Genomic DNA, 18386 nt, shown 5'->3' on the forward strand with positions numbered 1-18386 from the left:
ATTCATTTTTTATTTTAATTAACTTGTACTAAGTTGTATTAAGTGTTATTATAGGTGTTGTCTGTACCGAAGTTAAACTTTAAATGACAAAATTTCCCCGGGGTCAGTTTGATCCGCGTTTCGCGTATGGTACGCATACATGTGAATACAACAGAGTGTCGCGTTTTGATACGCGTCGTATGCGCGTTTCATCAGCGCGCGTACGATACGCGTCCATGTGAAACGGGCCTTAAGTAATTGAGACCGATACCGATACAGGGCAATATGAAACATAAAAACCAAAAATACATAACAAATACGTATATATATATATATATAATTAATAATTATTATGTAAATAAAATAAATTTTTTATAAAGTAAGAAAAAAACAATAATAATATTATCAAGCAATCATATAAAGACTATTTAATCGGTTCTGTCGTACGTTTTCGACAAATTGTTCAGCCCTTAAACTCAATTTTTTAGTTGGTAATTTATAACGTATAAATGATCTAACATTTCTTTGGTACATGAAAATAGCAAACATAAAATCCCATGCAGTAAATTCTGGCCATAAGACGGTTGTAAAATAAATGTAACTGTAAGAACACTGAAAAAATATTTTAAAATCATGTTAAAAGAGCATTTAAAAAAAACATATTTTCAAGAACTATAAATTTACCTGCCATAACATGAAATCACCCAGTCTAGTCTCTTCAGATATGCGTATTAATAAATCAGGTGGTGGGGACGGATAGGTGTACATACAACTATCTAAAAGTTCAACTGATAAATCTGATTCCTCCAAATCATTATTTTTAATACCGTTAGATATTTGATTGAATGCATTCGACAATTCATCATGTCCTGAAAATAATTTAAATAATAGGTACTTACTTAGATATTATAAATTAGGCAAAATATCTAATATATTTTATTTTATCCAATTATGAATAAGGTAAGTGTTTGCTTTAGAATTCAAATGCAATTATTTCAACTCACCAGTATAAAATAACGCAATATTTAATAATGTCTTATTGTTTTGTTTTGTAATACGCATTGATTTTGTGAATAACTTAACATATTCATCTGGTAATTTGTTTATGTTACCAAAAAAATTAATGCATATACCTAGCTCATTCAATCTATCTCTAAAACAAAATTAGAATAAATTTAATATAACGTATAATATTTACGTAAGCAAACAACAATATTCAAATCAATAAACATAAATTATTATAATACAGGTATATTGTAAGGTGACTTAGGTATAACTGTATACAAGTATCCACAAATATTTTTAATTATTTCATCATAATATATTATAATAATAAGTATATATAAATTAAATGTAGTCTGTTCACCTCACGATTAGTGATTACACATCAATCCAACGTCTTTTTCCCTTGGAAAGTCTCGCCGATCGTCGTCACTCAGCAAATATATTACCCTTTCTATCTAACTATTCTAACCTACTTTCCTCTAAAATTGACAGCCCTGGATCACTATCTCGTGATTCGTTCAATGTCTATTGCCGCAGTGCACGATCATCTGTTTCATTCTATTTTTCACTCTTATAATCAAACTACTATCGCAACTTTCCGATCATCTGTAGCATAAATCTCATTGCCAATGGCCAATATCGACCCTTCTTTCTCCCCCTAAAATTTGAACTTATTCTATTCATAATTCATATCTAAAGGTTTCTTAACACACTGTTAAATAAATTAAATTAAATAATATTATTGATGTACCCCTTACTATACAAAATTCTATTTTTTTGTACAATAGGAGCATTTAGCTATAAAGCATGGGCATAAATTGGGTAATTTTTATGGGGAGGGGGGCTCCAAATTTCTAAAATATCTCCAACCCTCAAAATTAAAGAGTCACCTTGATTTTAATTTTACTCGAGAATTATAAGAAGATTAGATTCTATTATCGTGATGTATTTTTTGATAGCAAATGATAATGATTAACATTTTTTTAATTAATCCATTAATTTTTTTGCTATACTTAATCGTTTAAAATATACTTTTCTTGATAAACTAATTGTTACACTATCATTCTAAAAATGCCTTTTCGATAATATTTTTCTAATTAATTTATAAAATACCAATGTTACAGACACCCCCTCTCCCCAGTTTAAGCCAATGCTATAAAGAATAAATTTGGATTAAGGTTTCTAAATAAAATACTTATGCTCTATTGCCATTAAAAATGTTAAAGACTCGTGTATTCATGTAGGTACACATGTCTAATGTCATATTTACTTCAAGAATCATTCAAAACTAGGTAGGTATAACAACAGAAATAGGTACCTATTAGTTATTATACCTAATAACCAGAAATGTTGATTTGAGAATTAAACTAGACAGTTCTTAGTCAGGATACGCATACCGTCCTACCCACTGTGCCATACTGCCATCTGATGACATCTTAAATGTATTGTACATAGTACATAGGTACCAAATAATATTTGTATTTGGCTAAATGTATACACAGATACACAGTAAACCTACTTAGATATAAAGGTTATAATTTATAAAGGTATACATTTAATGATGCATCAATGTATTCTGCGCTTACATTTAAGTTGTAGATTAGGTACTCGATAGGCATACATAATCAATAATAGAATTTAATATTTTATCAGTGATCACTAAACTATATTACCTTTCTTCTAAAAATGTTTTCAATTCCTCAAACAATACATCGATTTCTTCTTGTGTTTGCTCGAAGTTATGTAAGCTGAATGCGTACATGGTAACCTCTTTTATACCTAAATGTAAGCACCATTGTAATGTTTCAACTAATTTGTCAAACCTATAAATAATACATATATAATAATATGGAAAATACATCATATACATACAAGTATACTATATAGGTAGTTCGTTTTAATTACAACTTGCATCAATCACGAAAGCGCTGAATTACATACATTTAAAAAAATACAACTAGATTTTTGTTTAATTATTTTTATTTATTAATGCATTAAAAACATTTTTAGAGGCATTTCTTATACTTAGGACATTTAAAACCACGCCCCCGTAAATCCAGAATAATATGCTAGTATTGTATGATATCCCTATATTTAAATTTCTACACATCCAAAACTTATTAAACGCACCATACCTATTCAACTCATTCAAGTATTCATGGTTGGTGTTTACATAATTTAAATAAGCACATAGCAAATATAGCAAGTACAGATTGTAACCATAGTGTGTATAAAATATTATATAATAGAGATTATAGGTAGGTACATGGATTACCAAAATTAATATAATACATAAAGATACCCATCACCCATGCCATTTTAATGTTACGTTAAAGTGAATATACCTATCTAACTATAATGGCTATTAGCAGAAAAATGAATTTAAATAAAAACGACGGGATACCGATTTTTATGAAGTAAATCAGACACTACTCAAGTTGTAAGTATTTTAGATAAAGTTCTAACTCACCCTTTTGCATAGCTTTCTTGCACAGAAATACAACTTTTCTCGCTATAACTTCTATAGCCGTCCATAATAAACGCTACATGTTTCGGTATCTCTCCATACGTTAGCACTTGGGCGTAAAAACGCTGGGTCCATGTCATAGATATGTCACGTATCCAAGATTTATCTGGGTGTGTGAGACACAGAACATCTAAATCATTGTACCGATGTTACACAGTTACACGCAGACACGTATACAGGGAGGGGGTTCAAACAAATTGATTGATGAGGTATAAAATACAATTTTTTGTAATTTTTTTATGAACCCCCCCCCCTCCCCCCAACAATTAATTGAGCATTTGACCGTTTACATATATATATATGCTAATCTTAGTTTATATTTACTTGCCTTTCACATTTATAAATATATAATGAATTTAAAAATATTATTTTAATTGTACATTATAATAATTATTAATTAATAAAAGGTATATTGCTAATCATTAAAAGTGGTATTTTGGTATACACTACAGTTTAAAAATTTCACGTCATTCCAATGTATTTGTAAAATAACTGAGAATATCAAAACAATTAGGAATCAAATTTGAAAGTACAACAGTGCAATATAAATATACACAGTACATTGCATAAAACGAAACTGCTCCAATAAGTAAATAAAAATAACAAAAATAATTAAAATTACATATAATTAAAATGTTCTTACTTTTTACCAAATTATCCCAACTCCATTTATTTTTTGTAATAGATATCATCTCGCGGCCATATAATAAATGTTAAGCAACTATATTATAACAACTATAAAAGTTCAGTTATTATTATTTTATTTTTTCGTATTTTTGGTTAAAATGAATAAGATAATGTGTACATATTTAAGTCTTCAAATGTATCTATAGATCTATATAATACTGACTAATATAATGCAATAAAATGAAATATATTTTTAATGAAAATTAACAGAACTTTAAGTACCTATAAGTACTACACTGTACTAGTCTATTTACAGTGTAGTATATAAGTATATTATTCCATTAATGCACCTATACATTTTTATTCAACATCACGAACATCATTCATCACTCGTAAATATATACATAAATTATGTATAATATACATAAAGGTATAATACATATTAAATACAATTATATACTGTTATATTTTGACCCGCTAAGCAAAAGTTAAGTAAAAACTCATAAATTAGGTTTAAAAAAATGTAATTTAATAATTTGAATTGTATTTTACCTTTAGAAAGTTGTGGCCCTCTTAATTATTTTATTATGCAGAATAATATCCAACCCGATAGTTTTTTTTTTAGGAGGAACCCTAATACTCACTCAATGAGATAGGTATAAATATACAATGATATAAAAACTAAATAAGTAGTATTGTATTGCTTAATATATATTGTGTCATGAAAATAAGGTACTTTGTTGTGTTAGGTACCTACTTATATACAGAGTGATTCACCAAGCATACTCACCCCCATTTCTCTTCAAAATCCATTTTTGGAATTTTTAAATATACCTACTTATAAAGACCATATTTTCAAATTCTTGAGATTTTGAGGGCTATAACAATTTTTATGACTTCCTGTAGAGAAGACGAACTTCTGTTTTTCAAATGAAACCCTCTTTTCTGCTATAAATTATTTAGTAAACAATTTTTCTGAAAATGTCCACTTATCAAATTCAAAATTCGAACAAGTAGTTTTTGAGTTATTTAAGTTTGTGTACTAACTACTAAGGATAATAATAGTGGGCCTGGAAGGTTAAAAAAAACAAAAATAATACGAGTATCTATCAACATTTATAATTTTTAAAAAAATGGTCCAAGTTTAATAAATGCAATATAGATCCAATGTTACACCTGTTATATATTTACATATAATCATATTGAAGGACTATTATCCTTAGTATAAACAGTTAATAACTGAGAACCCAATCTAACCTTTGAATTATAGGCACCTACACATACTTTATTCTCACATCAACATTTTCAAAAAAATATCCACTACATAATTTACAATAAAAAGAGAGGTTTTCATTTGAAAATCAGAAGTTTGTCACACTGATACTTCTCAAGCAATACATAAAAATCTTAAGAATTTGTTAATATAGTCTTTATGTGTATTTTAAGTAAATTTTAACGCCAAAAATCAGAATTTAGATAAATTCATTTTAAAGGATAAATGGGTATTAACATGCTCGTGATGAATCACACTGTTTAATGTATACTAAAGAAATATACTAAATTTATTACAAATAATGAAAAATAAAATATCACTACTCTATCGTTTGGTTATCATAAAATACATAAATATTCGTATTTCACAACAATTAAAAAAAAAGATTCTAAAATGGCACATTCATGCCAAAATGTCAACAGGTGACAAGAACTTACCATAGTAAAATCCAAAATCGGCCATAATATTCCCATTTATAATAACTCGCGCTCCTTATTATTGGACAATATTTTATAGACTACTATATAATTTTACTATGTCCAGAGCACGGCAGAGCTACAGTTACATTATTATTTTTTTTTGTCACTTACTATACTTTACTATATTACTCTACTTTTCCTGTGGCCGCCAATAGCACAACACGATACTTTTAATGTAGGATATATGTATAGATACATAAGTCGTTATTTTGGAGCAACCTGTAGATGCAAACTTCTGTGGCTGTTTTTATAAAAATAATCACGAAATAAAATTGGTGAACATAAATCATAATATAGAATATAGATAGGTGCCTACTACGAAAAAGTCTTAATCGTCCCGTTTGTTCGTTTAACATATTCTGGTACCTACACCTTAAATATTTATATAAATACATTATAAATGTAAGATCTACTTTTTTTCCCAATCCTATAATTAATCTGTCTTTTGCAAACGTTTCTTCAATTCCGATAACACATTAGGTAGGTACCTACCTAAACCTAACCATTATTATCTAATATTTTTATTAGTTATTACATATTAGTATATTACTATCCAAGTTTCTGTTAGATTTTACTTCTATTATAAACCCCCTCCTCCAATACTTAAAAAAAAAAGTTTTCCCGGAACAGTATAATAATTAACCTTATCCTATAATATTATGCTGTATTTAATAAACAACTATATTATAATACCAAATCTTAATATCTCATGAGAGATTACCTATGTGTTTTAATTTCACAAGACCTTATCACTTTACCTATTATAATTTATAATTATATAAATCTATACTACCATAAAGCTTATTGTATATTGTATTTTATATTATGTATTTTTGTAAAATGGGCATGGTATGTACTTGCTGCCGTGTCTGGTAATGTGGAATCAACCGACAAAGTATTTATATAGTATTATATCTAAATACCTAATAGATTGTATAATAGACGATAGAGGTACCTAATACAATAATAGGTAGGTAGTATGCGAGTGGTGTGTTATGTTTTCTGTAATATTTTTTTGATATTGACACACAAACCTATACGACATACGCACATGAGCACATAAAATATGCAAATGAGCCTAATATATTAGGACTGTTCATCAATTATCATAAATCTGAATAATCTAAAATACGGCTTACGCACGTATATATAATTAGGTATTACCCACTTATATATATATATATATATGGACTGTATAGTATATACTATATACTACTAATGTTATTAAAAATATATTTTAACTATTCAAAACAGTATAAACAATGTAAAATATAAGCAATGAAGCAAAATTAATAAATTTAAAATGTTATAACATCAATCGTGGAAACGAACACGCGCACAAACCTGAGTATAGAGTGTATTTTGGTAACCGAGTTACGGAAATGGTTACTGTCACTATGTCTGAGCCGTCTGAGGTCAAAATCGTTTGATTCGACCAGACCACAAAGTGTATAATGGTTGGCTTTATCGTTCTATAACTTCTATAAGTTATTAGGGTTGCCAGATTTTAAAATGATCAAACCGGGACATCATCAAATCACCTTTTTTTTTTTAGTATATTTAGTATAATTATATGGATATATGAAAATAATAAATATCCGTTATTTTATTTAAAATTAATAAACCAATACAATTCTTTTTATTACCAGTATTTTTTTTTTTATTTCATTTACATTTTACATTTATTAGTTATAACTTATGACTTATAAGCTAATTTTGATATTTTTAAAAATATAACCGCACAAATACGTACAAGACCTGCAAGTCCAAAAAATACTGTGAAAATAAACCCCCGGCACGGCCCTAATTCTAACCTCAAAAAAAGCCTGGCCCGGTCCACACATTTTATCCTCAACCTCAAGCCCGACATATTTTTTTAACGCTAGTGCATACGGTTTTGTTAGAACAAACCCAGTCCAGTCTTAGGTTTTTTTTGTTTGACTGGTTTAAAAATGTTGTAAAATTTCCACATGAAATATTTTTATGATAACAATGATAATTGGCCTTATTTTTTAAATTATAAATTATAATTATTTATTGTCGAAGTAAAATCCTTAAAGAGCCCGGTCCAACCTTTGTTTTATTATTCGAAGTCTGGCCCAGCCCGGTCCGACAAATTATACAAAAAAAAAGCCCTGGCCCGGTCTGGAATTTAATCCCAAGACTTAAAAAGCCCGGTCCAACCCTTTATTCTATTTTGAAGAGCCGGCCCGGTCCAATGTCACTACGACCCGGCCCTTGCAGGTCTTTAATACATACAACATACGTAACGTCATACACTCACAATATTACAAACAAGACACTGACAATAATAGTATTTATAAAATATAATTTTATAAATAAACCTAATGGCTAATCGTATAGAGATAAAATGACAAATAAACCTGAAACCGCGTCGTGTCGATAAAATTTAGATAACATAATACGATAATCTGATGTAATGATATATGTACAATCATTGAACAATATTAAAAGTTAAAAATTAACAATATTAAAGTTATTTTCGTTCGGCTTCCATTAAACTAGAGACAAAATTAATGACCAGCCGGAACACCGGGGCACGCTGTTAAAAGTTTAAAACCGGGACGAATGGCATTATGGCAAGCCCATCCATAAGGAATAAGGATTATTTAAGTTATAAGATGATGTTATGCAATGTTTCAGTGTTCCGGGTGTCTTAATATTGCATTATTTGCATTATTATAAATCACAGGTGGACATTGTACAGCTGTCAGCTATAATGCTATATGATATACTATAAATTACTATTTTAAGGAGTTAATAAATTTCACCGAATCTAGTTCATCTTAAATTATATGATGAGAGCTAATTAAAATTACTGAAAGGCTGCGTCGGTGCTCGGGGAGGCGGTTAGGTTAGGGAGTCGGCCCCCAAAAATTGTTACACTTGTTTTTATCTATGAATTTTATTTCAAGTTTTGTACCTATAATTGTATAGTCTTAAAAATGTTATTATTATACCAATTAAAATTATAATTTACAATAGTTTTTAAATAGGTCTTGTTTTCAGAAATGCCATACGAGTAATAGTTTTAATTCCATACTCTGTTATTATACAGTTATTATCAATCGACAATCCGTTTTGATTGTTTTGATTAAATATTTTTGACTATTTAATTTAGAACTAATATTTGTATATGTATACATTACCTAGTTTAAGCACGTCTTGAAATTCAAATTAAGTAGGTACGGTACCTACCTCTATTTTATGAAATATATTAATATTAGAATTTAGGATACGATTGTAGAACTGTTGGTTGAAATGTACATGGAATGATTCGCAATTATTTGTTATTCTGCATACACTATCAATGAAAATAGACAACACAATGAGTGGAAATATAATTCTATATACAAAGACACGTGGTTCCATACCTACTTACATTATGTATAAGTTATGCGTGGATATTATAAATACCAAGGTATTATTTATATGTTTAATGTATATAGAACACCTTAAGCTATAATACCATAAAACAATAATTACATAAAAACAGAATTATGACTAGGCATAGTAATTTTCAAACGATAATTCGGCAGAAACGAAACCCATTCTTTTTTAATTTTTGCGAAAACTATGCATGCAGAACGCCCTTCGATGTTATTCGATATTTATAATATATTTTGTCGTTACAGATTTGTTTATTAATCGGTAAAGAATATAAGACTGAACTACTGAAGGAGCATAGAATGTTTTTTGATAAAATTAATGGTAATTAGTAATATCGATAAATACTAAATCAACACCAGTCATCAAGAAGTAATATCGAGGTAACCAAATATATTAGAGTAGTCGTCGGTAATAAAAGTAATAAAACGTTGTCAACAGCGGTTAGCGTGCTGGCGTACATCGTCGATTTATTCCTCCAAGGTATGCGACGACGCCGTTTCCTCCATCGACCGATATCGTAACTCACTGCAGACCGACGGGTCGGCCCTCTCCAACCCCACCGCGCCTCCATACTGGACGATTTTCGTTTCATTCCGCGGTTGCCTAGAGTTGAGTAACAGCTACTTGTTATTTTTCGATCGCCGTACACTGCAATTCGCCGGTGATCTGTTTGCAAATTTTACGTTTCCCGCGTACACTGAGTTAGCTCCTCATTTTTCGCGCAGTTCGACAGTAATCCATTGCAATTCGCAACTAGAACCTAAGACACGAAGGAGTGAAGACACAACATGACCACTCAACAGTAAGTGATTACCTTTTATTTTTTGCTGTCGCTCGCGTCTGTCCGGACGCGCCATGTTGGGTCTGGACAACGGACGGTCGCGAGACATGTTGGGTATGATCGGCGGAGATATCATTTCTGCAAGATGCGCGTTGGGCTTTCTCGATGCCTGGGTCGTCGACGAGAAGTGCTTCCGCCACCACCTCGTGCTCTTGTCGGCTCTCCGCACACGTGTGCCCGCTGTTTCCGCTTTTCCTACTTCCCCGCTCCTTGAGATCAACTTCCGGTTTTCCGGAGATCAGACACTAACGTTCGGTGGTTCCGGCCAGTCCCCTCCCCTGCTAAATTTTGATTTGTTCCTTATCCGTTTTCGAAAGACCGCAGACGTCCTGTGAAAGATCCCTGTGCCCCGGAAAGTCGGGTGCGCGCGCACCGGTAAATTTAATTAGTACCGTTTCCCGGTTGTGTGATTCAGCAGACCGTTGATCTTTTTCCTATGGTTTCAACTCTTTATCTCTCGAATTTTACTCTTTTAAATTCTAATATTTTATCGATCAAACGCGATACGCCTCCTTCCACTCCGCCCCCAACACCCTTGTCGCGCCTCCCCCTCTTCAACACATTTACGCTCGCCAATGCCCTATGGGAACAAAAGAAGTGATAAAGCTTTATAGTACTTACCTTCGAGGTGGGTTGCACTTCTACTTGACGATGACTGGTTTTTTTTTTTATTATTATTATTCTGTCTCCTCTTCTAGCCATCCGATTGTAACAAACTATTTTTGTTCAAACCAAGTCCAACCCATTATGCAACATTGCTTGTGACAATAGTATCAAATTTCAGCAATAGTACCTATAGAATCAATAAATGTTTCGTGACTAATCGTTTGTACATGCTTAATCCTCCCTATCTGTAATGTATACTCAAGTATATAATATTCTAAGGTGTCCTAGGCAGGTTACTACTATTCATTTATATACAAAATGTTATTAAAAATGGCAACATAATTTTATTAGAAATCTTAGTGTCAATAAACTAATTTGGAGTAGAACCTAGGTGTATTATTGAAATATAAAAAGATTACCTACACATTTTATTTTATCCTATGTGTTATTCATTAAAAAATAATTGATTTATGGTACATTTGCAATTTAATTAGGTACTTAAGTACTGCTTTGGTTTTAACAATCTGCTTTACATTTTTATAAGTATAAAGTGTTATACTTTAAAGGTCAAAGTCATGTTTGATTTTTAAAGTAAGTACCTACGACCACCTGACCTATAGGATATTCATCTAGTCTAACTTAATTGTTTAGTAAACAATATTAGAGTGAGTATTGAACTTAACAAAAATGTAAAATATAATCTTGTATTGTCAGGTAATACAATAAAACCTATTAATTAAAATAACCTAAGTAATTAAGTTAAATCATTACTGTTTTTAATAAGTATAAAAATAGCTTATTCTAAAATAATATTATCGAAGGATAGTTAGTTAATGGTAGGCTCCAGGTAAAATGAAGATGCTGTTTTCTATTTTAAGAATGATATTGTTGAAAATATATTTTTAATTGTTGATTATGTACTCCAAAAGAAGGAGTAATGTATCATTTTTAAAATGTCAAGTACAAAATACAAAACTTAATCAATTACCTAGGAAAATAAGTTGAAAAAGTTCTGTACCTATATTTAGTGCAGATAAACATAGTTTAAAAACTTCATAATTTAGCATTTTGACCGAGATTTTGACATTGTGTTGTATAAATAATAAGTTTAAAACTCATTATGCACCTAAATATAAATAATCGTAAATAATTTAATTCTTAGTATAAATGTAAATATAATTTTTTGTTTAAATTGCCCATAAGAAACCTATGATTCTTTAAAATCATTGCTCAATACTTCAATACCTATGTAGGTATGTTAAACATTTATGTTAACTAACATTTTGTGTAAAAAAAAAACATTTTTTTATTCGCGGTGTATTTATAATAATGTTGAAATTTAAAAAATTTAATGAAACAACATCAATATTTTATTGGTGTAGTATGCTGTATTTTTATAAAAGATTTAACATGTACTATTTTGTTTCTATAAACTTGGTGTTTTAGAAGGAAAATATGGTACTTTTTGGTTATTATGACTACCGTAACTGTTCGGTAATAAATAAACAATTCGATTGTCGCAACTACCTATACTTTATAAAGAACTATTATAAAAACTAGGAATAATTAATAATTTTATAAATTTATAGTTTACTCAAGGCTTAAAATGCTCAGGCATGCAATTTAAGTTGCCTATAAATGGATTTTTGTGCTTTTGACTCCACATGAATTCAACTCAAATAACTATCTAGAGGTTGACAAGCCTTACCTCTATGTTTCTTGTTGCCCCACTAAGGGGATCCCCATAACCTTTCGATTTTTTGTGTGTGAGCAACAGTTTGAAGATCGACAAAATTGGAATTGGTCAGAATAAATAGTTGTACCTTGGTTAATATTATCTTTAATTGCTTGTATAAGTGTAGACGCAGACCTATCTTTAACTTCAACCAAAAAACATTTTTTGTTCCGTCTAATGCCTCCAACATTAAGGTAAAACTCTACCAGCATTTTTTTCGTCTTGTAAAAGGACTTGCCTATTTCTACTATCTTGCCAGGGCCACCAATTTTCACTTTACGACTTTTCAGGCTTAAAAACATATTTCTCGCATATAGTTATTCCAGTCCACGGTAGTATTGCCACACATATTCAACTGTGTTTGAAGCCTTTTTAAAGAAGTCATTTCATTTTCCCAACAGTATATAAAACATTAAGCTCATATAAATGAAATATGACTGCTAACAAACCAATTACCAACATGCTTACTTTCTTTTGACCTATTTCACATTACATTTCTAAGATATTCCTTTCCCAGAGTACAATGTAGCTTCGTGACCAGACCCACATAGTCATCTCTTAAGTAAAACACAATATTCTTGGAAAAAGACACTTTTGTTTGATGGTAAATCCCAAATTTGCATTGTTAAACTTAAAATATTTGACACTGGTGTTCGCAAATTAAAAATAAATGTCATGTACTCACATGTTACTTATCTAAAAGTAATCCTTACACTAATACTAATCATAACCACCATTAAATACATCTTGTAGCTAGGTAGTCACAATAACCGATAAATACCAAAAATATTTTGATTTGGTATCTGTAGTTCTGTCACTACACTTTTGAAAATAAATTTAGATTTATAATATAATAACAATATTGATTATATTAGGTACTATTTTTATGACAAAGCATACGTGTGTTATTATAAATATATAATTTTTTTTTTTCTCGATACATTAATATTAAAGCAATAATATTTAAATTGTATGCCGTTTCATATCTTATATTAATAATCACCAAACTGAAGAACTGTATTTAATTGTATGTGCAAAATAATATAATAATACATCCATAACAATAAAATAGAATATATTTATAGCATTATTTTGAACTTAACAAAATTTAATTATAATTAATTAACTTAATTCTTTCAGGTCTTTAATTCCTCCAGTCGTTTGGGCACAACGTAAAGATGTCATATATGTTACCATTTGAGTGGAAGATAGCAAAAATCCAGATGTTAAAATTGAAACTGAACAGATAGTTTTCCATAGTGTTGCTGGTTTGGAACAAAAAGTATATGATGTTACCATACCGTTATATGGAGCAGTAGAACCTGAAGTAAATTGAATTAATTAATGTCATATTGCCTCTATTTATTAGCACCTACCTACCTATGTTTTTTTTAATGTTTTTTTTTTCATTTATATTAAAGAATAGCAAAACAACAGTTGGTGGTAGATACATTGAACTGGTTTTGCAAAAGCCATCTACTGACACCAAGTATTGGCCACAATTAACCAAAGAGAAAAAGAAATACCATTGGTTAAAAGTTGATTTTAAGAAATGGAAAGATGAAGATGATTCAGAAGACGAAGCTGCAGCAGCAGCAGCTGGTGGTGGTGCTGGTGGAGGAATGGGAATGGGAATGGGTGGAGAAAATAACATTGACGATGTATGTCAATAAGTTAAAATAGTTAGATTAATATTATGTTGTATTTATAATATTCATTTATTTTTGTAAACTAGATGCTCAGTATGATGGGCGGAGGTGGTGGCCCTAAGTTTGCAGGCTTAGGAGGGGGCATGGGAGGCTTGGGAGGAGACTACAATATACCTTCTGATGAAGATTCAGACGATGAAGAAATGCCTGAACTTGATGACATTGAAAGTGAAATCGCGGTAATTAATATGCATTATTTTAAAAATATCTAACTGCCCACTTCTCAATGATACTTAATTGTTTATTAATTAATTAATTATTATACAGGGCAAAGGTAAAGAGAAGAGTGAAGAAACCCTGCCTAACCTTGATGAAGTAAAACCGACAACAATTGCCTAATCTCTACTATTGTCATTATCTCATTCTTCCGAATTTTTGTTCACATAATAATACGGTTTAATTTAAATGATTTTATATGTGTAATTTTTACATCAATCGAACATAATTTGTGCTCTAGTGTGTGCATTAACATTTCTCATTCAGTTTAAATGCCTATTATTGTTCACTCTGCCTGATTTATTTGTGAAAATATGGTTGAAACTTGAATTTTCTTCATCCCATTCCTTTTTGCACCCTTAGAAATAAAACTCCTGAATTTTTGTCATACATTTTTCTTTATATGTTAAATGATAATTCCTTGAATCACTATAGAAAATCAATTTACAAAATGACATTTTAGTAATGATGAAAACTTATTAATGTCACCTAACTCTATATTGTTTCATTAAACGTTGTTAATGAAAATTCAAATTAATGCATTCTATGTAAAGTTGTCTTATTCAAAATTAAATTGTCTATATTAATAGTGCAATTATCTTTTTAAGCAACTAGTTTTTTTCAGATCTTATATTGTAGTAAGACATGCAAATGAATAATTGAATGTGAAAATAATTATTACTCAACTTAAAATATTACTGTGGTTTTTAAAAGTAAAATATGGAGGAAACTAGTAACATCTGCTCAATTTTTAATGGACATTATATATAATTATATTATAGACTGAATGTAATTAAAATATTTTTTAGTGTAAAGGAATATGATTATTTTAAAAACAATTTAATTTTCATAATGATACGAGGTTATTTAATTTTGAATTTTAAATACCAAGGATAGTCGTTACCTTACATAAAACATTAACATTTAGTGTGTTTTATTCTCCAAAATAAATCATTTTTATACTTAATTAATAATTAACATAATGGTTTCTACAATGTAGTCATCTCCAACTTGTCAAGATGAATTTAGAACTATTCAGATTTCATTTTATAAATGTTATTACTTATTACAATATATACTAAATAATTTGAGTGCCTATCATTGATTAGTGACTACTGACAACTATTCCAATATACCTACTATTTACTAAAATTGCAACTTCTAATATTGAACTAAACAATAAATGATTTTTTTATGTTGTCATTTTGCAAGGGTACACAAATTAATTGACTTAAAATCATAATTTGATAATAAATTTTGGAGCATTATTTGATATCTAACATGCAGGTTGTTTGTTGGTACCTACTAATTCCAGATGAGTACATAATACAAATCTGGTTCAATAAATATATTTTGTATTCTAAAAAAAGAAAATTGGATTTAAAATGTGGACATAGTGTGAAAATATTTTAGATTTAGTAGCATATTTAAATATGACTATAATATAGTTGAATCTTAAAATGTGATTATGTGAATGATGGTTGAAAATCGTAATCGCTTTAAAAACTGCTTATTTCTTATATATATATATATATATTAAAATTATGTGTATTTTTCATCACAAAAAAAACATTTTAAGTAAATTATCAAAGTCAAGAAATATGTGTGCTGTTACATATTAGTATATTATAAAATGTTTGAGTTGTTAAATATTCTAACATGTGCATATTAAATAAAACTCATTTTTATGATCGTAATTTAAATTTTTTACTTTTGACTAATCGATAATGTAAGATTTGTGAAATGCCAAATTCGATTTTAACAGACTGAATTGTTATATCATAAGTCTTACTAAAGAATTAGTTGAAAATAATATTACGAAAATTACGTTTTAACGTGTTTGTATTGGATTATACTATTTAATTATTATTTATTAATATTACTATAGTTTTCAAAATTTTTATTTTATATTGTCATACTCCGATATGACCTTAAAAATATTTTATATTTGTCTAGTCATAAAAATAAATACATTGTTTTTCAATTTGTCTACATCAAATATAAACATAACTTCATTAATATCGTTGACATATTTTTACATGTTAATGAAACAAAATAATGTTCCTTAAGCATTTTCTGTACTACAGGTAAATGTAACCAGTTTAATTTATGGTTATCCCTCTCAACTAATGTTTTAACTTAAGTTAAAATATTAGCCTATTTTAACCTCTAAAATGGGTTTAAAAATAATATAAAATATAACTAAGTTTAAATTTGTTATTAATGGGTTACATCTTACTGGGTATCATTTACAACTAACTACTGAGTCATCAACATTATTGTATGAGCTAAACTGCTAAAGTAAATTTATCCGGTGCAGGATTTTTAAACTATTGTAGTTAATAAAGTAGGCATGTCGCATGTGTTATACATAATTATTTTTAATCAACCCTGAAGATGTATTAATACAATAATACATAGTTCGACTTATGCTGTAAGTAAGTAATTAACGTATCATTCTGATCAAAACAAAGATGATCTTATAAATGCATAATAATATATTATAATATTTTGTGGTTTCAATTTTTCAATATTTTTCGTTTTTTCAAGTCCTAAAGGCACCAAGACTGCACTCACTGAATCCGCACCTATTCTACGATTAATAATATAACGTGCAAATACAGTATAGTTACAAAAATGATATTTAATATTATCATATAGAAGTTCATCTTTCTCTTTAATGATGACCTACCAATTTTTTGAATAACCTATATTTAGTATATTTTTTTCTTGTTTAACCAATAGCAGAGGAGGCTCAAACCATATTAAGTTCTTTTTTTTTTATTCAAAGGATAAAGACTTCAACAGCGAAGGTTATTAGCCTATAAATGTTTTACATTGTACTGATGTTTCTTAAAATTAGGTTTTACGTTTAGGAGAAAATAATGACTACATTTTTGTATTTGAATTTCCAGTTTTTTAATAATATTAGTAATATTTAAAAATGCAACGATTTTTTAGGTTTGATATTCGTTGAGTGCTTCTGCAACGTTTGATGGCATGTTCAGATCTGTGCGTGTTGAGGTGTATTGTGTGCACCCCCCCTCTTTATGTTCGATGGTGTGTATTTGGTTGCATGTATCGCGTTTTGATTGGGGCTCTTTGCTTATTAGATGTGAGGATGTGAGATGCGAATGTCCAATTCTGATGCGGGTATCTTGACGTCTGTTGAAATGAGGCGGGGTGTGCCATTTTTTGATTGTTTTTCGACATTTTTGAGTTTATTGAATGTTTAATTCCATTTTTTTTACCAAAATAAGAGAACTTTTTACTAATAGAGTTTATTATGTCATTAGACGGGATGTTATTTAAAGTAGAGGTTAGGTTGGAATATTTTTGGTTGCGAGGTCAGCATTTTTGTCAGCTTTCATTTCCTGCAATACCAGCGAGGGAAGGGACCCACATGAATTCTATATTTATTTTTTCGATTAATTTTGTTTGAATGTTTAGGGATATTTCGTTTTTGGTGGGTAAGTTTATATGAGCTTATAAGGCGCTAAGGGAGTCGCTAATTATAAGTATATCATCTGATTTTAGGGTGTTTGCCAGTCTTACCCCTTCATAGATTGCATAATTTTCAGCAGTGAAAATTCTGGTTACTAATGGAAGCTTGTTATATGTAAGTTTAGCATATAGTTATTAGTACCTACAGTAATATGATATGTATACTGGCGTACGTGACTACGGGACCGGACGCTCCAGCAGGAATCTGCTGATCCAGCAATTCCCACCCTGGCCGTTGTAGTGTTGTACAGAGAGGCATCTTGGTCACGGCCGCCCGGCAGTCGTTAAGTTAGGGTACCTGTACGTTCCCCCCCCCCGTGCTTTTTCCCCCGGGAATCTTAACGGCACTGGACTTTCCCCCCGACTCAATATACCTTTTTTTTTACACATAATAATAGGTTTGAAAATAGGTTCTTTGGATTTACCCGAAATATACGATCATCATAATATTATATCATTATATCATATCGCCAT

At 29.7% G+C, this 18386-nt stretch overlaps 2 protein-coding genes across 2 annotated transcripts; one reads left to right on the forward strand and one right to left on the reverse strand.

Moving 5' to 3' along the window:
- Positions 1 to 15: 15 nt before the first annotated feature.
- On the reverse strand, positions 16 to 4445 carry LOC111030512 (dehydrodolichyl diphosphate synthase complex subunit DHDDS-like). Its single transcript, XM_022310042.1, has 6 exons — positions 4155 to 4445; positions 3455 to 3641; positions 2658 to 2807; positions 984 to 1132; positions 664 to 848; positions 16 to 591 (listed from the first exon to the last, which is right to left on the reverse strand). The coding sequence occupies exons 1-6, from the start codon at positions 4201 to 4203 to the stop codon at positions 385 to 387; spliced, it is 927 nt and encodes a 308-aa protein (XP_022165734.1). The 5' UTR covers positions 4204 to 4445; the 3' UTR covers positions 16 to 384.
- Positions 4446 to 9871: 5426 nt separating this feature from the next.
- LOC111030492 (co-chaperone protein daf-41-like) lies at positions 9872 to 14995 on the forward strand. The gene is given in 5 exon segments (XM_022310010.1): positions 9872 to 10103; positions 13624 to 13810; positions 13905 to 14144; positions 14219 to 14371; positions 14460 to 14995. Coding segments are annotated over 5 exon segments (666 nt in total). The 5' UTR covers positions 9872 to 10089; the 3' UTR covers positions 14532 to 14995.
- Positions 14996 to 18386: the final 3391 nt, after the last annotated feature.

This window comes from Myzus persicae, unplaced genomic scaffold (assembly GCF_001856785.1).
Source record: "Myzus persicae strain clone G006 unplaced genomic scaffold, MPER_G0061.0, whole genome shotgun sequence".
Taxonomy (NCBI): domain Eukaryota; kingdom Metazoa; phylum Arthropoda; class Insecta; order Hemiptera; family Aphididae; genus Myzus; species Myzus persicae.